Source organism: Leucoraja erinacea, chromosome 10 (assembly GCF_028641065.1).
Source record: "Leucoraja erinacea ecotype New England chromosome 10, Leri_hhj_1, whole genome shotgun sequence".
NCBI lineage: Eukaryota > Metazoa > Chordata > Chondrichthyes > Rajiformes > Rajidae > Leucoraja > Leucoraja erinaceus.
The window spans coordinates 8490436-8511640 of NC_073386.1; the positions used below are offsets into that span (position 1 = coordinate 8490436).

The 21205-nt window shown below is 40.4% G+C and overlaps 1 protein-coding gene across 3 annotated transcripts in view; it reads left to right on the top strand.

Annotated features, from left to right (window-relative positions):
* btbd8 (BTB domain containing 8) overlaps positions 1 to 21205 on the top strand; it is an 84229-nt gene that overhangs the window by 49210 nt on the left and 13814 nt on the right. For 2 of the 3 annotated variants that reach the window (XM_055641404.1, XM_055641401.1), the window contains 5 exons: positions 2085 to 2222; positions 2823 to 2952; positions 18070 to 18131; positions 18589 to 19321; positions 20469 to 20547. In XM_055641404.1, coding sequence (XP_055497379.1) covers positions 2085 to 2222; positions 2823 to 2952; positions 18070 to 18131; positions 18589 to 19321; positions 20469 to 20547 — 1142 coding nt within the window. The remainder of the gene's footprint in view (positions 1 to 2084; positions 2223 to 2822; positions 2953 to 18069; positions 18132 to 18588; positions 19322 to 20468; positions 20548 to 21205) is intronic. The other variant, XM_055641402.1, reaches the window with a different exon arrangement.

The following is a 21205-nucleotide window of genomic DNA, read 5'->3' on the forward strand; positions in this document are numbered from 1 at the left end:
TTCAGACAAGATCAGAGGAGTTCAAATTCATTGCTAATTACAAGATTTAATGCATAATTTTAAGGTATTTTTAATGTATGTAAAATCCATTTATGCTTTTAGGATGTGTAATGGAAGCCAGGTTTTTTGGGGAGGGGATTAAACATTTAATACTTACTCATGAGTTTAGTGTTAAACTGAATTTCTAGGTGACTATTAATGAAAGATTGTACATTAGGAGGAGGAGGAGAAACCTGCATTATTTCCTGGAAGAGAATATTGTTGATAAATCTGCTAGATTAGTGTAATTCCTTATGGTCCCATAAATGTTAATGCCATTCAACTATTCAGCACATAGAGAGGCCCTTTGGCCCATCCCGTCCACATTCCCCCACATTCCCATTGATTCTACCCCACGTTCTACATTGATGTTTACATTAATCTGTAAACATGGGGGGAGTTTACAGCAGTCTATTAATCTATCGACCTTCATGTCATTGGGAGGAGACTGGAGCACCCAGAGTAAACCTATGCACCGACTGGGAGGACATGCATGCAGACAGTACTGGGGGTCTGGATTGAACCCAAGTCACTGAAGCTGTGAACCAGCACCTCTTTTGCCTGCTCATTTATGCCACTCAAGTATTTGCAACAAAGGTTTGCTTTATCTCTGGCACGTTTCATACAGACAGCTACGAGATGGGGCTTGTGGTTCTGAGGAAACAAGAAGTCAGTTAGCACTGAGATTTATTTTTCTTTTTATTGTCTAGGGAAGGCTTTGGTAATATATATCTTTACACTTGGTGCCCTTTCTCGTATTTCCCAAATAATGAAGATATATGGATGCATACAACAGCGATTTATGCAAAAATATATACCTGGATTGATTAAGGTAGAGCTCAGGAACCAATGTCAAATAGTTGATTTACACAGGATGAAAAGCTTTGCTGGCAGCCAGATCTGATCTCTTTCACATTGGTTTTGTGTGAATGTTTGCATGTACATGTTTTGGCAGTGAACAGATGGATGCAGGACTCCCACTGACAAACTGCTCAACTTACAAGAGCAGCTACGCTTTGACACATATTGTAAATTGGCAAAATAACAAGCAACTTCAAAACTTAAAAGTGTACACATTTGGTTGTGGGGGTGGGTTAGAAGGAGACACGACAAACACCTTTTTTTTTTAAAAAGGAGATTAAAAGATAAGTCTATAGGCAAAACTGTTAACCATTATGTCAAAATGCTCTGTGGTAGGGTACTTGAAGCCTTGAATTCTGCTGTGCTTTCATTCCCAAGGTTCTTTCATACAAGTGGTTGTCAATCTTCTGCCACTACACTGGATTGAAAGGAATGAGCAAAAAGCAAACACTTCTCCGAAATGTGCAAAGTATTTCGGGCTGTTTCTACACTCAGCCATGCATTCAGATGATTGCGAATGAGATTAGGGGGAAAAGTCCTTTTGCGGTCATTTGTGAGTGTAGGGAAAGGATATCAAATAATTGAATATTTTTCTGACTTTAGAAGTTTCATTCAAAGTAGCTGGTGTTGATAAAATGCATCATATTTGCTCTGCCTTTATCATACCTCAAACAGCTACATGTTTAAATATTAGCGTAGGAAGGAACTGCAGATGCTGGTTTAAAACGAAGATAGACACAAAATGTTGGCCTGCCTGTCCTGCTGAGTTACTCAAGCATTTTGTGTCTATCTTATGTTTAAATATTATTTGCACTGCAGCTGCTTTTGATTAATTACACAACAAAAGCTTCATGACACTGAGAAATAGTTTTATAATCTGTAGGTGGATTTAATGGATTCTTCCAGCTCATGAATGTGAATATAATTTTCAGAAATTCTGCTAGTTTTATCTGTTATACTAGACCAAATGGGACCCGTTGGTCCCTGTCACATGGGAGGCCTGGTCCCCCAACGGAATATTCCACCACTCACCCTTGGGCCCCCACGGGAGGCCTGGTTCCCCAACGCAACCCGTTCAACTTGGTCTCAATACCTCTTGTGGGGTGGGGGGGTGGGGGGGAATAAACCAAAAATGAAATATATTTTCACAAAATGCTGACAAAAATTACATCTCAATTTTCCAGGCACAAAGAATGACCAGAACACCATACTTGGTTGAAAGAATTTTTGCAGCTATTGAACAAAATATTACAGTATCAGAAGCTTGCTTGCTCTTTATGGCTGTGGACTTGCTGAAGAGCCAAATGGCTTATGAAGAGCTGGTAAGCATGTAATTATCTAATGTAGGAAAGGCAGTGTTCAATAATCTGTAATAAATAACACCTCATCTGTTTTAGATTTCTGTCTATTGTTCAGCCTTGATACACCAATTCTTGCTGCACTTGACATTTTTACTCGTGTAATTCTAATACTTCCTTTATTCAGCATAAAAAATGTAAATCCCCCTCTCCTCTCCTATGGAGTGGGAAGGATAATTAGCAAATCGCTTGTGTGCAGATGTTTTTTATACCAGTGGTGAATGTGCAACATGAATCGATCACTTCATGTGTCTTCAGAGAATTTAACCTTGTGCCAGCAGGAAATAGCTGGGCGTTGATAGTTAGTTAACCAGTGGCAAGCAAAGGGATCACAGATTGCGATTTCTGCCCTGCTACAATTGCCCGTCTACATGACCGCTTTGCTGTTCTGTGAGCACCAGACGGAGCCTTTTTATTTGTAAAAACCATACACCAGACGATTGTCCAGGCAGACCAAGTGACATCATTGATTAGCTGAGGGAGTAAGCAGAATCTGAGTGGAGTAAGGAATATGGTTACCATAGTAACGTAGTTCACCCGCCTCTGATTCGTCCCCTTACACAGGGTTTTGCAATTGAGATCCAGGCCCTCTTTGACAAGCTCTGGACGTTTCTGGTTCAGTCTTTCTACGCTGTCCGTCACACAGAAGGCTGGAAACTGATGAAACCTCACAACAAGGAGCGAATAGAAGCAGGTTTGTGATGTTCAAATTGTGGGCTGGAGGGTGTGAATCGCACTGTTTAGGAGTTTTGTCACCTACGAAATTGCTTTTGTGGAGAATCGCTTTTGTCATCTTTGTTTGCAAGAGCAAGTGTAATTGTTGCATGCATGCTGGTTCATAGAAATAGATAACCTTGAAACCAGCAGTTTTGCTGCCGTGGCATTAACTGACCAAGTAACTCGGATGTGGTTTAATGTGCTAATTAAATAATCATTTCTTTGACCATTAAATTGAAACAATGAAATGGGATTATAGTATGAAGGCTGATGTTCTGCCTGCTGAATAATTTCTTTCCCTTTTTATAGTTTCTCTTTGTATTCTGTTCAATTTTCTGAACCAATTTGGTTTATTTTCATAGCGAGTAAGACTGGTGAACCAGTACTGTAGTGTGTGTGCTGATAGTGTGTGTCCTGGTCGTTTTATCCTCCAAGCTGTGGTTATATTTAGATTCTTAATTCCTTATTATCAAGCAAGTTGAGGTCTCACTGTGGATCTGGATGATTATTTAACATTCATTCAGTAATATCTCCTGTTCGATGGATGGCAGCAGTTGTAGGATGAACCTTTAATTGCTCGTCATGGTGAATGTTATCCTTTGTTTCAAAGTACGTTACGCAGTTGTGAATTAAACAATTATGGGTGTGAAGCTTTGAAGCAGCCGAGCCTGAAGCAGCAATATTTATTGCTGTTAAAACAGGTGAGATCAGCACTGAACAGAAACACTTAAACTTAAATAGAAACACTAAAATTGACTTTAGGTTGAAGTGCTTGTATTAGGATTTGGCAATAAGCATCATCTATTATATTATCAAATTGAAAATATGTAATTATGGTTTCCTGTCGGTGTAATCTAAGTAGTCAAACTTGGCGTAGCATTTGCACTGGCATTTAGATGGTTTATGTGAGACCACCTCCAGGGACTATCTCCTTCAATTCAAACTGTTTCACATTTAATACAGGTTAGCTACAATAAGGATAAAATTAAGTTTCACAAACTTCCCACCTCTTCAGGTCAAGGCCTTGTTCAAATGGAAGCAAGTAACCCCTCAGCCCGGTAACCCGAGATCACAAAGACACTCGGCCCATAAGTGCGTGCATGCTCCTTTAGAAACTGACAAGTATAAATCCTTGCATGCATCGCTGTTCTTGAGATTAACTGTAAAATGTAGTAATTACTGCCTTCATTGACACTGGGCCTTTTTTTTGCTGGAGTTTAGAAGGATGAGGAGGGACCTCATTGAAACTTACCGAATAGTGAATGGCCTGGATAGAGTGGATGTGGAGAGGATGTTTCCACTAGTGGGAGAGCCTAGAACCAGAGGTCATATCCTCAGAATCAAAGGAAGTTCCTTTTGGAAGGAGATGAGGAGGAATTTCTTTAGTCAACGGGTAATGAGTCTGTGGAATTCATTGCCACAGAAAGGTGTGGAGCCCAAGTCAATAGATATTTTAGGGCAGATATAGATAGATTATTGATTAGTACAGGTGTTGGGGGTTAAGGGAGAAGGCAGGAGAATAGGATTAGGAGGGAGAGATAGATCAGCCATGACTGAATGGCGGAGTGGACTTGATGGGCTGAATGGCCGAATTCTGCTCATATCACTTATGAATCCATGAAGTGTATAAAATTATCATCCTAAATGTTTCCCTCCAATTTATTTATACGTTCTTCAAGTTATGTTGAAGGTCTGACACATACCACATCTCATGATCTCAGATTAAGTTTTCTTCAATTCATGGCAAACTGTTTACCATATATATTAATGACTTGGAAGAGGGAATTAGGAGCAACACTAGCATGTTTGGTTAGGTTAGGTAAGGGGGAGGTGCAGCGAGACCTGGGCGTCCTTGTACATCGGTCACTGAAAGTTGGCTTACAGGTACAGCAGGCAGTGAAGAAAGCTAATGGAATGTTGGCATTGATCCTTGTGATTGAGGCAGTGTAGTGTATGTTCAAGAAATTGATCCCTGGGACTGCGGGATTGTCACATGAGGAAAGATTGAAAAGACTAGGCTTGTATTCACTGGAGTTTAGAAGGATGAGGGGATATCTTATAGAAACATATAACATTATAAAAGGACTGGACAAGCTAGATGCAAGAAAAATGTTCCCAATGTTGGGTGAGTCTAGAACCAGGGGCACAGTCTTAGAATAAAGGGGAGGCCATTTAAGACTGAGGTGAGAAAAAGCTTTTTCACCCAGAGAGTTGTGAATTTGTGGAATTCACTGCCACAGAGGGCAGGAGAGGCCAAATCACTGGATGGATTTACGAGAGAGTTAGATGGAGCTCTAGGGGCTAGTGGAGTCAATGGATATGGGGAGAAGGCAGGTACGGGTTATTGATAGATTCAGATTCAGATTCAGATTTAATTTTCATTGTCATTGTCAGTGTACAGTACAGAGACAACGAAATGCATTTAGCATCTCCCTGGAAGAGCGACATAGCAAACGATAGGGTACGATCAGCCATGATCACAATGAATGGCGGTGCTGGCTCGAAGGGCCGAATGGCCTCCTCCTGCACCTATTTTCTATGTTTCTATGTTAAGCTAGCAATGACAATTTGTGACTCCCTATAGTGCCCTTATTGTAATTTGTGTGTTTACCACAAACCAGCAATAGATAGTATTTCAAGTCAACTGGGTCCTCCATCTGAGTGTACAAGGTAGATGCTTTCAATGATAAGAATGGTCCATGATAAGAGTGTCTGAAGAAGGGTTCCAACCCGAAATGTCACCTATTCCCTTTTCTCCAAGAGATGCTGCCTGACCCGCTGATCCTGTATTTTGTGTTTATCCTCGGTATAAACCAGCACCTGCAGTTCCTTCCTGCACAAGAGAGGGTGTGATCATTTGGAGTTACTAAGTGAAGTTCTAAATAAGCTAATTGAGACCTTCACAAACCTCCATCGCTTGAACAGGGACATGGTGGGAGGGAGGCAGGGAGGGTAATAGATGCACAGCATTCTGTCCAGCACTATTGTTGCTTTTGCCATCATTTTCACCCTTCTTCTAATTTTTAATATTATAACTTATTCCTCCCAGAACTGCATTGTAAAATAAATCTTCAAAGAAACCAAACTATCAGCATTGAATAAAATTTGTTGCTCCAAGTAATGAATTGAGGGCCATTCAATATTGTAATAAGTTGTAATAATCCATGTTGGTCTTTATGAATACAGTGCAAGTGTTTGTGAAGCAAATCATTTGAGACAGAATTGAATATCATCTAGATTACTTTATTTTTAGATTGTTTATTGAAGAATTTGCTTTTTCTGAGAGTTCAATTGTCGTAACGGACTTGTCAGGAGAATGAGTACATTACTGGCAAAAACTCATTTCAAATTTCAAGGCTGTCCAACAGATTACATCAAGAACCTTAAAAAAAAAACAATGTGTGTTGTAGATATTTCTAATCTCTTTAAATAAAATGCGTTTAAAAGGTTTTTAAAATCCTTTTCACATTTATATTTCTTTTTAATGTGAAATGTTGAGCCTTTTCATTTTAACGATATAGTATAATTTAAAGTAGAATTGCTTTAATCAGTTTTTACATTTTCATCGAGTTAATTTTTCAAAACATTATGCAAAATAAATTGCATTGACTTTTTTTTGACTTTTTTGCCAATGTTTTTCATTTTTATTGCTGTCAGGTTTTACTTTAGCATTATACGGAGAATTTGATGCTCTACTTGGTCATAACAAAATTATGAAAGGGATCAACTGATAATGCACAGGTATAATTATATTACGTGCATAGTAACAAAATTACTGTGTCGCTATGAATATTGAGAGAAATCTGGGATGAGAAAAAGATTGTTGTGCTTCGATCATGTGCCTGCTCCCCTTTATCTTTCTCGGTGGTGGTAGAAACATAGAAAATAGGTGCAGGAGTAGGCCATTCTGCCCTTCCATGCAGCACCGCTATTCAATATGTTCATGACTGATCATTCAAAATCAGTACCCCGTTCTGGTTTTTTCCCCATATCCCGTGATTCCCTGAGCCCTAAGAGCTTAATCTAACTCTCTCTTGAATAGTGGTTTGGAAGCTGTTTTCAGAATAGCTGTGTTAATTCTATTTTGAGCTCATTACTGGAGTATTCAGGATCGTGATTTAATGGCCCAACGATGACATTGTACTGAAGAAAGTATTTGTTGTTTCACTGGTGTTCACAAGTGACCCACAATCATCTCGGCACAGGATTACAGATAATGTAACATAACCAAGATTTTTTTAAATATTGGGGTTTTCACCCATCTGATTGTTGCCAAAGGATTTCAGTTCTGACAAATGGAACATAGAAGATATATATTTGTCATATTTTGAACATTGATTGGACAGAAGTTTGGAAGATCATTAACTGCAACATCTTAATAATATGAGGTAGCAAGAGGGTGTTAGGATTTAATGTCAAGCTACATGAATTCAAACTTTCAGCTATGGTATGAAATCATGTACAGGGTATAGTTGGGTGGAAGTGTAGTATTTATCCTTAGACTATCTGGAACAAGTATCAGAAGCTGATCTCATGTCAAATTAAGAATATTAGGAAATCAGAATACAATTACAAATTGAAATGGATAAACAAATAATATTAATATGCATTCAACCACAGGGTTGTGAAGGAAAGGATAATAATCAACTAAGCTGCCTGAGTGAGTAGTGTTGGTTGGAAAAAGGCTTATACCTTCCACAGCCTTGAGACATTTCAAATCACTATGGCTAGTAATATACTCATTGTAAGAAACATGGAAGTCAATTAGCCATTATTGATGATGGATCAGTATTGGCCAGGCCATGGGTAATGTCCATAGCCTTTCATAAGTTCATCAATTCATAAGGCTTCAGAGCAGAATTAGGCCATTTAGCTCAACCAGTTTACTCTGCCATTCAATCATGGCTGATCTCTCTCTCCCTCTAAGCCCTATTCTCCTGCCTTAACCCAATAACCCTTGACACTCGTACTGATCAAGAATCTATCTGTCTCTGCCTTGAAAATATCCATTGACTTGGCCCCCACAGCCTTCTGTGGCAATGAACTCTACAGATTCACCACCTTCTGACTAAAGAAATTCCTCATCCTTCTGAAAAAGGAACAACCTTTAAATCTGAGGCTATGACTGATCCTAGACTCTCCCACTTTGTGGAATCATCCTCTGCACATGCACTCTATCCAGGTCTTTCACTATTTGGTAAGTTTTTTTTGAAATCTTTCCCTTCCCCCCCCCCCCCTAATCCCTCTAAATGCCAGCAAGTAGAGGCCCAGTGTCGTCAAACGCTCATCATATGTTAACCCACTCATTCCTGGGATCATTCTTGTAAGCCTCCTCTGGACCGTCTCCAGAGCCAGCACATAATTCCCCAGATACGGGGACCAACATTGCTCACAATACTCCAAAATCAGCCGACCAGCGCCTCGTAGAGCCTCAGCATTACATCCCAGTTTCGGTATTTTAGTCTTCTTGAAATAATTGCTAGCATTGAGTTTGCCTTCCTTAATACCAATTCAATTTGTTCCAAATGGGGTCGTAAAGGACTGGAGAAGAAGGGTCCCACCCGAAACGCTGTCCGTCCATTTCCCTACATAGATGCTCCCTGATATGCTGAGCTATTCTGGCACTTTGTGTCAGTGCTGTTCCTTTATTTAAGGGCAATAGGGACAAACTAGGAATTTGGATGCCAATGATTTTTACTTCAGTGGGTGGGAAGTTATTAGATAAGATTCTTGGAGATGGGATCTGCTCCCATCTAGAACAGTGTAGACTTATTTTTGTGAAGGAGAGCAGTCAGGTCATACAAACATGAGTTTTTTGAGGAGATAAAAAAGATAATGAGGTAGGGCAATGGATGTTGATCCACATGGGCTTTAAGGTAATTGACAAGGTCTCCCAGTGGGCTGATCGAGGAGATTAAGGCACATGGGATCCACAGTGAGTTGGTAGCTTCAATTCAAAATTGGCTTGGTCTCAAACTACACAAACATTGGCAGAGTTATGGCTAGTGAGGAAGGTTGGATATAGGATATAAGGATATAGGATTATAGGATAAGGATATAGGATATAGATTAGTCGGAAAGGGCAGATGGAGTTTAATCTAGACAAGTGTGAGCTGTTGCACTTTGAGGTCAACCTTAGAGGAAAGTATACACTAAATAGCAGAACTCTTGGGCACCTTGATGTACAGAACATTCATTGGGTGCAAGTAATATGCATTCAATTGGAAAGAAGGGTTGATGAGGGATAGTCAGCATGGGTTTTGCACATGGGATATTGTGTGTCGTGAATTTCAGATTTTTGAAGTACCAAGTCGGTTGAGGGCAGGGCTACAGTCATAGCCTACATCGACTTCGGCAGGCCGCATGGTTGGCTGCTCTGGAAGGTTAGATTGCATGAGATCCAGTGAGAGCTTGTGAACTGGATACATAATTGGCTTAATGTTGGGATATTTCTGTGACTGAAGACCTGAAGACTAATGGTGTGCCTCAGGAATCTGTTGGGCCCATTGCTGGTTAGCCCATAGAAAATTAAACAGTACAGAAGAGCAAATATGTAAGGAGATCGTAGATATTAGTAGTAAGCACAAGGTAGTGATTGTGGGAGATTTCAATTTTCTACACATAGACTGGGAAACACATTCTGTAAATGGGCTGGATGGTTTGGAGTTTGTAAAATGTGTGCAGGAGAGTTTTTTGCAGCAATACATAGAGGTGCCTACTAGAGAAGGGGCAGTGCTGGACCTCCTGTTAGGAAATGAGACGGTCAGGTGGCGTAGGTATGTGTTGGGGAACACTTCGGGTCCAGTGATCACAATACGAAAGGATTTAAAAGGAGTGAATTGGGACAAGTTGGTTTATGGGAAGGATGTGGAGGAGAAATGGAAGACATTTCAAGGTGAAATTTTAAGAGTACAGAATCTTTATGTCCCTGTTCGGTTGAAAGAAATAGTAAAAATTGGAAAGGGAAATTGGACACTTGATTCGGAAAAAGAGAGAGATCTACAATAATTATAGGCAGCATGGAGTAAATGAGGTGCTTGAGTATAAAGAATGTAAAAAGAATCTTAAGAAAGAAATTAGAAAAGCTAAAAGAAGATATGAGGTTGCTTTGGCAAGTAAGGTGAAAGTAAATCCAAAGGGTTTTCTACAGCTATATTAATAGCAAAAGGATAACAAGGGATAAAATTGGTCCATTGGACAGCTATCTGCAGAGCCAAAACAGATGGGGGGAGATATTGAACAATTTCTTTTCTTCGGTATTCACCAAGGAGAAGGATATTGAATTATGTGAGGTAAGGGAAACAGGTAGAGTAGCTATGGAAACTATGAGATTCAAAGAAGAGGAAGTACTGACACTTTTGAAAAATATAAAAGTGGATAAGTCTCCAGGTCCGGACAGGATATTCCCTAGGACATTGAGGGAAGTTAGTGTAGAAATAGCAGGGGCTATGACAGAAATATTTCAAATGTCATTAGAAACGGGAATAGTGCCAGAGGATTGGCGTACTGTGCATGTTGTTCCATTGTTTAAAAAGGGGTCTAAGAGTAAACCTAGCAATTATAGACCTGTTAGTTTGACGTCAGTGGTGGGCAAATTAATGGAAAGGATACTTAGAGATAATATATATAAGCATCTGGATAAACAGGGTCTGATTAGGAACCGTCAACATGGATTTGTGCCTGGAAGGTCATGTTTGACTAATCTTCTTGAATTATTTGAAGAGATTACTCGGGAAATTGATGAGGGTAAAGCAGTGGATGTTGTCTATATGGACTTCAGTAAGGCCTTTGACAAGGTTCCTCATGGAAGGTTGGTTAAGAAGGTTCAATTGTTGGGTATTAATGGTGGAGTAGCAAGATGAATTCAACAGTGGCTGAATGGGAGATACAAAGAGTAATGGTGGATGGTTGTTTGTCAGGTTGGAGGCCGGTGTCTAGTGGGGTGCCACAGGGATCTGTGTTGGGTCCACTGTTGTTTGTCATGTACATCAATGATCTGGATGATGGTATGGTAAATTGGATTAGTAAGTATGCAGATGATACTAAGATAGGTGGGGTTGTGGATAATGAAGAAGATTTTCAAAGTCTACAGAGAGATTTAGGCCATTTGGAAGAGTGGACTGAAAGATGGCAGATGGATTTTAATGCTGATAAGTGTGAGGTGCTACGTCTTGGCAGGACAAATCAAAATAGGGCGTACATGGTAAATGGTAGTGAGTTGAGGAATGCAGTTGAACAGAGGGATCTAGGAATAACTGTGCACAGTTCCCTGAAGGTGGAATCTCATGTAGATAGGGTGGTAAGGAAAGCTTTTGGTGTGCTGGCCTTTATAAATCAGAGCATTGAGTATAGAAGTTGGGATGTAATGTTAAAATTGTACAAGGCATTGGTGAGGCCAATTCTGGAGTATGGTGTACAATTTTGGTCGCCTAATTATAGGAAGGATGTCAACAAAATAGAGAGAGTACAGAGGAGATTTACTAGAATGTTGCCTGGGTATCAACAACTAAGTTACAGAGAAAGGTTGAACAAGTTAGGTCTTTATTCTTTGGAGCGCAGAAGGTTAAGGGAGGACTTGATAGAGGTCTTTAAAATGATGAGAGGGATAGACAGAGTTGACATGGATAAGCTTTTCCCATTGAGAGTAGGGAAGATTCAAACAAGAGGACATGACTTGTGAATTAAGGGACAGAAGTTTAGGGGTAAAATGAGGGGAACTTCTTTACTCAGAGAGTGGTAGCTGTGTGGAATGAGCTTCCAGTGGAAGTGGTGGAGGCAGGTTCGATTTTATCATTTAAAAATAAATTGAATAGGTATATGGACGGGAAAGGAATGGAGGGTTATGGTCTGAGTGCAGGTAGATGGGACTAGGGGAGATAAGTGTTTGGCATGTTCTAGAAAGGCCGAGATGGCCTGTGTCCGTGCTGTAATTGTTATATGGTTATATGGAGAAGAAGAACAGGCCCTTTGGCCCACAATGTCCATGTAAACATGATACCAAGTTAAACTAATCTCCTTTGCCTGCACATGATCCATATCCCTCCATTCCCTGCATGATTTTGTGTTTATTTAAAAACCTTAAATCGCACTTGTGCCTGCCTCCATCACCACCCCAGGCACCCATCACCCTTTGTGTGGGGGGGAAAAAAGCTTGTCCCGCACAACTCATTTAAACTTTACCCTTCCAACCCTAAAGCTGTGCCCTCTAGTCTTTGTTTCCACTCTGAGAACTGCCTCTGGCGCTGTAAGGCAACAACTGCTGCTGCGCCACCGTGCCGACCAATTCAACCATAGAGCAGTCTTGCTATTTGCAAGTAGAAATGATATAGCTGTCATAGTACGTTTTTCCGTAGAGCAGCCAAGCTGCTGGAGAAATCTGTTGTGCTGATAATTGAGAGGGAGCAATGCAATGATTCAACGTAAGGCTTTCAGTGTGTGTGTGCGTGCGTGTGTGTGTGTTCATTTTCTTTAATTCTATCTAGTCTCCCTTCAGCCTCTGACACTCCAAAGAAAAGAATCCAAGTTTGTCCTGCCTCTCTAAATGGCTAATATCCTCTAATCCAGGCAACAGTATCTGTATCGATAATGCTTTCCTGTTTTTGCCACCAAAATGGATAACAACATGATCTTGATCAGCTGGGCAAATGGGAGGAGGAATGGCAAATGGAATTTAATTCAGATAAGTGAGGTGTTGCATGTTGGGAAGTCAAACCAGTGCAGTTCCTTCATGGTGAAAGGCAGGGCCCTGAGAAATGATGTAGAGCAAAGGGATCTCGGAGTACACTTGAAAGTGGTGCCACATAAGGTGGTGAAGAAGGTTTTTGACACATTGGCCTTCATCGGTCAGGGAACTGCGTCTCGAAGTTGGGACAATATGTCACAATTGTACAAGACACTGGTGGGGGTCACCTTTGGAATTTGGTGTTACCTTGCAGGAAAGGTGCCACTAAGTTGGGAAAGTTGCCGAGAAGATTTATGGGACTCGAGGCCCTGAGCTGTCTGCTGGGCAGAATAAGTAATCGTTGGAGAGCAGATATCTGAGGGTGATTTTGCAGAGGTGTATAAAGTCATGATAAAAATTGATGTGATTGTAGTCTTTTTCTCAGGGTACGGGAATCAAGAACTGTTAGTAGTCTTCTAACTAACAAGGGGCCCAGCTGGCTTCAATTGGCATCATATCTGTGGACATTATCTGCTTCCACAGTATCTGGCAGCGATCTAGATACTGTGCCTAGATTTTTATGCATGCCATTGGAGTGAGAATTCACAGATAAGATTCAACCAACTGCATCAGGCTGGTATTCAATTCAATTCAAATTTATTGTCATTGCACAAATACGAGTACAGATACAACAAAATGCAGTTTAGCGTCTGGTCAGAGTGCAAGATAGTAGAAATAAAAATACTGGTTAAACAATGTGTGCACTGTGGATGAATTAAACTGGTACATAGGCAAATAAATGTATACAAGTGGTAGAGTATAAAAGATAGCTAGCGACGGGACTGTGAGTACAGTATTTTAATGGTGTTATTGAAAAAGCTGTTCCTCAGCCTGTTTGTGCGAGACCTGAGGCTCCTGTACTGCCTCCCTGATGGGAGGAGGGCAAATAGTCCATGGTTAGGGTGAGAGGGGTCCTTGATGATTTTCCCGGCCCGTCTCAGACACCGTTTGCGGTGGAGGGCATCCGTGGCAGGGAGCGGGACACCGATGATGTGATGAGCGGTTTTCACCACCCGTTGCAGTGCCTTCCTGTCAGCTGTAGTGCAGCTGCTGTACCATACCGTGAAGCAGGTGGTCAGGATGCTTTCAATCGTACAGCGGTAGAAGTTGGACAGGATCTGGGGGGGCAGGTGAGCTTTCTTAAGCCTCCTCAGAAAGTAACGGCGCTGCTGCGCCTTTTTGATCAGTTTGGTTGAATAGAAAGTATAGCTGAAATCAGGGTGTTGGATCATTTTAGGGAATGTTGATAGAATAGGCATTTTCAGCTGAGAAACAGAATTCAGTAGAATACAACCTCTGTAGAATAGCTGTCGCTGGTCCCAGCAATAATTAGCTGCATATATACTCTCAACAAATTTCACAGCTTCTCTATAGGACCTTTTTTATATCTACGTTTTCTCTTCCATTTGAGTTTTAGGATGTACCCCTAAATTGTAGCCTTTCTTGTGACTGTATTTCAGGCAGCACTGAGACCCTGATGAGGCAGTAAATTTGCATGCCCTGTCTGATCAGTGTTGCAAGTCCAGCAATGTTGGGTTGACAGGTTAGGAGGTAAAATGGGAGGGAACATCACTAAAGTATGCTGTCTGATGCAGGAAACTATTCAAGATGTCATTGTTAAATAGAATTCACAGTTCATGAATGCAGTATTGGAACAAAATAGTGAAAGCAGTAATTCCTTACACCGATATTTGTGGTTGCTGCTTTGAGGAAATACACAATGTGAACTCTGAAATTAAATATTGTTCGCCATCTGTTAGTCTTGCAGTATACGACCATCAAAGTGACTGAACGGAGACGTGCCGGCCCTGTCCTGCACCACAATTTACTTTTCCAGTCATGTAGAGCCTTTCTCAGTGCATTAAGGGCAGACGACAGCACATTTACAATAGCTGACTGTGCCCTCTAGGAATCCTGAAATCCCGCATAAGCTCAAAGAAAACAATATAAAGGGGATAAAGATTAATCGCCTATATCTTTTATGAAAGGGAAATAAAGAAATGGCAGAGGAATGAAACAATTGCTCTGGGTCATTCTTTAAGAAAAAGACACACACCATGCTATATTATGTCTTGGATCAAGGATCTAGTGAGTGTGGAGCTGAAAGAACTGAGTGCTGGTCAAAAGATAGTATGAGAAAATAGATGAACTAGAAGGCTGATAAATACCAAAGATTTGTTGAAGATTAGTGCATTTATTTCATTAAAGATCTTAATTTGTCAGTAGAACCGCATCATTTGAATAGGTCTTGGAGTCTTTGACAATCTGCATCATTGTAAATTTAAAAACCTAAAATCCTTTCCAGAATGAGTGAAAAATTGAAAGCATAATTTGTTTTGAACCTCTTCGGCTAACAACTTGCACTGTTGTGGTTCAGTATTCTTAGACAAACGGAAATAAAATCAGTGATCAAGCAGTACAATCTTTATTTCGCCAGGCGGGTGTGGTAAAGCTCTGCAGATTACAGACTATACAGAGTTCTCATCCCCACACAAAGGGGCAGTGATCATATTACATATATACTCCAATAACCAACGATTCAGCAATACCTTATCAACAGATCATAGTACAGCCTCTTGGTTCTTAAGATTGACAGCTTCTTATGATTGACAGGTTCTTCTGACAGAGGAAGGGTTAGCCATATATGGTTATATGAGAAGGCTATATTTCTGAACAACAAGCATTTTTGATTTTTCTACTTATGAAGCACATAATCTTATAGTCTGAATTATTTTCTAAATGTTTATATTATAGAGACAATAACCATATAACCATATAACAATTACAGCACGGAAACAGGCCATCTCGACCCTTCTAGTCCACGCCGAACACATAATCTCCCCTAGTCCCATATCATCTGCGCTCAGACCATAACCCTCCATTCCCTTCCCATCCATATAACTATCCAATTTATTTTTAAATGATAAAAACGAACCTGCCTCCACCACCTTCACTGGAAGCTCATTCCACACAGCCACCACTCTCTGAGTAAAGAAGTTCCCCCTCATGTTACCCCTAAACTTCAGTCCCTTAATTCTGTCATGTCCCCTTGTTTTGAATCTTCCCTACTCTCAGTGGGGAAAAGCTTTTAGTCAACTCTGTCTATTCATCATTTTGGCTCTATCAAGCATTCATGAAGCTGTGCTTGTTATCTCGCTTATGTTATTGGAAAGGGAATATCAACCGTTGTTAGCTTTGTTACTGAAAGCAAAGGATAGTGCGTTTTGCTGGCTTTGCAATTTAATAGGAGAAAGTAAAAGCTTGTCTTAGTTTTAGCCGAATCCATTTTGTAAGTTTAAATCTTTTTTTTTAACTTCCACAGGGCAACCTGAAATGTTAACTCTTTTCTCTTTCACCAGATATTGCCTGACCTGAGTGGTTCCAGCACTTTCTGTTTTTATTTTGAACCACTGCCTTACTTTGCTTATCAACAACTTGGAGATTTATCATGCCTCAATTCTGTGAGGATTAAGAAGCATCATAAATTTCCAGGTTATAAAATGCACCATGGACATCTAATCCACCTTCCAACCTGGATGTCATGTTATGCATTGGTGACATTAAATAATCAGAGATAATAATAAACTTATTGGGTAGTCGAGAACAGACCCAACGATTTATGAAAACCAGCGGGACCATGGATCAATAATGGCCACTTAAGTTTACCATAAACCTTTTCCAGTTAGACAGATGGAATATAGTGTAGCAAAGTGTGGAGTTATGCATCTTGGTAGCAGAAATAAAGGCGTAGACTATTTTCTAAATGGGGTGAGAATCCAGTAATTGGTGGTGCAAAGGGACTTGGGAGTGCTGACACAGGATTCCCAAAAAGTTAATCTGCAAGTCGAATTGGTAGTAAAGAAAGCAAACTCAATGCTAGCCTTTATTTCAAGAGGGTTTATATACAAAAACAGGGATGCAATGTTGAGGCTCTGTAAGGCACTGGTAAGGCTGCATTTGAAATATTGTGAGAAATTTTGGGCACCTTTTCTGAGGAAGGATGTGCTGGCTCCGGAGAGGGTCCAGAGGAGGTTTACAAGAATGATCCCAGGAATGAGTAGGTTAACCTATGATGACCATTTGTCGGCACTGGGCCTGTACTTGCTGGAGTTTAGAAGAATGAGGATGGACATCATTGAAACATTCAAAATAGTTAAAGGCTTGGATGGAGTAGATGTGGAGAGGATTTTCTATTAGTGGGAGAGTCTAGAACTAGAGGTCATAGCATAATTAAAGGATGTTCTTCTAGGTAGGAGATGAGGAGAAATGGTTTTAGTCAGAGGGTGGTGAATCAGTGGAATTCTTTGCCACAGAAGGCTGCAGAGGCTGTCAGTTTATATTTTTAAGGCAGAGGTAGATAGATTCTTGATTAATACAGGTGTCAGAGGTTATGGGGAGAAGGCAGGAGAATGGGATTAATAGAGGGAGAGATAGATCAGCCATGATTGAATGGCGGAGTAGACAATGGGCCGAATGGCCTAATTCTACTCGTATTCCTTATGACCTTAGTCAAAGGTATCTTAAATAGTAATATTTACACAAAGTTTTAATGCCGTTGCCAAATCCAATACATTGATCGCCAAGCTACTGTCATCAGTAAGATGGCAATCAAGACCAAGGTACTCTGTGGTTACATGGTGGATGAATTGTCTTGCTGCCTCCCTTCAGAGAGCTCCAGCTGAGTGAATGGAATCTAAAACTCCTTCATTCCTTCCTCCTTTGGTGCAGCCATCAAGTGTAAATGTTGAAAGATGTCCTGTGCATTTTCCATAGCAAAAGCAAGTAATTGAAAGTGAGCCTTTTGTGCAGCTGTTTAAGCTTTTTACTACTTTTTCACCATCTGTCAAAGTATTTATATCCACTTTAGAGGACTGAATGTCTGGATGTTCTATAACAAGTGCCAACCCATTACACACAAGAGGATAAGGCATTGGACTTTTCTCTAAATTCCAGAAAGTATTGGGTTTGAACTGTATAAGTTCAGTCTCATTTCTTTGAAAAATGTGTCATTTTAAATATTTAATCCTCTGACCTAATGCATTCAACCCATTGAATCCTTTCCAGTATTTTACTTAAGCCAAGTGTTATGACAAAAGAATGAATTTTGCTGGCATTTTGAGAGTGTATCTAACTAATGGACTGAGATGAGGGGAAATTTATTTACTCGGAGCATTGTAAATCTTTGGAATTTTCTACCCTCAAGGGTTGTTGATGCTCAGTCAAGAGCAAAATCAATAGATTCTTGGACACTTAAGAAATTGAGAGATGTGGGGATCAGGCGAGAAAGTAAATTGAAGTGCAAAGTTGAACATGAACTTAAATGTCAGAGTAGGCTTTAGGCTTCTACTTATGTTTTTGTGTATCATGTTTCAGCTGCTCTGGACAAAGGTGACAATAGAAAACTTGCCAAAAAACCAACCTTGACCAGTTTCCAGGTAAGGATTATGATTAAGGTCTATTATTTTCTATGTGTATACATTTGAGAATGCAAATCAAGAATTATACCTAATTTTACATTTTGGTTAGGATTAGGCTTGTTATTGTCATGTGCACCAAGGTACAGTGTAAAGCACTGTTTTGCGTACTATCCAATCAAATTGGATAACACGACACAAATACGATTGTGTCAACCTTAAGCACAATAGATGGAGCAAATGGGAAGATTCAGAGAGCAGAATATAGTTCTCAGCCAAGTAGCTCACCAGCTCCATAGAGAAAGCCCAATGTCTGTAATGGGATAGAGAAGAATTGATGGTACCCTAGTTTATAGAAGAACCATCTGTAATTTTTAAATAGTAAAAAAATCCAGGATTAATCTAGTTGTGTACATGTAACTCAAACTTTTTTTTAAAATTATTTAATGATGTGCATTAACTTTACATTTGCTCACAGCATAAAGAAAATCCGACGCTCAATTCGGACGCACTTGACACGGAAGGGCAAGCCTGCAGAAAGGGGAAGCTGCGGTCAAGTACAAATCTATACAAAAGTTGTGTGGCTAGTGCTTCAAAAATGAAATCTGAAGGATTGGGGGCATCGGTTCCAAAATCAAATGGGCGAATGCATGCAAACGTTTCAAGAAAGGAGGAAACAAAGGACAAGATTGTTAAAAAGCCAAGTGAAAAAATGCCAAAAGGTGGGAAAGGCAATGAGAAAAGCACTTCAACGAAGGCTAACATCTCTGCAAAAACCAGATCAGAGGCCAGGATAAAAAGCGAGGGAGTGGCTATTAAAGTAAAAGGACATTCTGCCAGTTTGTCATGTCCAGGGGTCTCTACAATGGCCAGCAAAGAGACTGGTGGTCACGATGGAAAATCAACTACAGGAGCCCGGCCTAAAGTTCCTTCTAATTTGTCTGGTGTCCAACCCAAGTCAGGAAAACCACTCAAGAAAACCACTCAGCCACAGCCAGAGAAAAATGGGAATAGGTGCAATTCTGACAAGCTGGAACTTTCAAACAAAAGCCTCACTGTAGACACAGGTGGGCACACCAGTGAATTGGAGGGCAGAGCAACAAATGAAATGAACAATTGTGGCAAAAAGCTGGCATCTTTCAGCAATCCTATTGAAAGTATTGTCCAAGAGTTTGCAAAGACCCCTTTAAGCCAGAAGGTTTATTCTGCAGGTTTGTTGTTTTGCAGTTAAATAGAGTCATCGAGTCTGACAGCGTAGAAACTGGTCCTTCGGCCCAACTTGCCCACACCGGCCAACATGTCAAATCTACACTAGTCCAACCTACTAAATGTTTCTTAAATGTTGCGATAGTACCTGCCTCAACTACCTGTCCTAACCATGTACCAGATTTGTATTAAATCTTTCCCCCGTTACCTTAAACCTTTGTTCTCAATTCCCCTACTCTGGGCAACAAACTGTGCATCTACCCGATCTATTCCTCTCATGATTTTATACACCTCTATAAGATCACCCCTCATCCTCCTGTGCTCCAAGGAATAGAGTCCCAGTTTGGTCAACCTCTCCTCGTAGCTCAGGCCATCGAGTCCTGGCAACATCCTCGTTAAATTTCTCTGCAACGTGACCATTTTGGAACTGTCAACCTTTTCCCTCCTTCTGTAGGTGTGCTGTAGTGTGGTGGAGAGATTGTCTTTTCTCCTGAACTGGATCACAGTCTGCATGATGTAGACTGCAGACTATGCTGTACCTCCCAAACCCCTGACATTCAGTACAAAGATAGATATGGGAAGCGTGTACAAGGAACCCTGTTCCTCTAGCCTGATGTGCATTTGGAGTTGGTTGGGAAATAAAATTTGACCCTGCCAGGTATTCCCTCAAATTAAATTCAAAACAAGAGGCATGTTTATTTTTGTCTCCTTCCATCCCATTTGCCATGATGGTTGCTTTCTCTCTCCTCCCCATTAAGTCTTTTCCACTAAATGTAACACCAAATTGAATTGGCAGATGGCTTAGTCAATAATTCGAGCTTAAATGTGAGCTGGGATTTTAACTTCAGTTCTTCAGTGTGGACTCCAAAGGCAGCTGAAATCCTTTTAGTGGGATTTACAGATCAAACAAATTGATATGTTGCAATTTCAACATCTGTGACCTCCATAGATGTAAATCGTGCCCCAGCGAACTTAGCCAGTGTGACTTTCTTTTCCATTCCCCTCCGGTGTGCTCGTGCTCTCACCTAATAAACCTAATGACCCACACCACTGTTCTCGATGTCAGTGGGCTGCTCTGTTGCTGAGCTGATGGTGAGCAATTGCATTAAAATGTAACCTGTTATTTTATTCCTCCCCATGACTACTTCACAGTTAACAGGCCAGCAACTGTCGTCAAAGCAACAAAGACACCACCTGCTTCAATGAAAACCACCAGACCCATTTCTAGTAGGTGAGCAATAGTTATAAATATTTTCATGATTTTTATTTTCTCTATTTTCTTCGCCCCCCCCCATCACCACTGCACAGATGGGTTTGAATATATTAAGAGTTATTGCTTTCAAAAATGTAGCCCTTTAAGTTATAGTTGTAAAGCACGGAAACAAGCTCTTCAGCCCAATTTGCCCATGCCGATCAAGATGCCCTATCTATGCAAGTGCTATGCTGCCTGTGTTTGACCCATATCCCTCTAAAACTTTATCCTATCCATGTACTTGTCGAAATGTCTATTAAATGTTGTAATAGTACTTTCCTTGACTGTAATGCCAAGGGGAAGCCTCAAATACTTCCTCTGGGTATTACAGTCATAGGAATCCATACATATGATCACAGAGCAACAAAACGTTGCATGTAAAATAAAATAAAATTATTTAGTGTGCCACATTACCGTAAATGTGAGATTTTATTGGATCCAATGTGGTATGTAAACAGGAATCTGATTTAATGTAGGTTTGGTGCCCTCTGCTGGATTAATGCATTTTCTTTGAAGAGAATTGTAATAACTTGGGAATACATTCGCACAGATTTTCACAAAAGAATGAATACTCCCAGATTTCACTGTTCAGCAACATTCTACAAGGCGCTATCATTTACAGTGTAGGTCAGACACT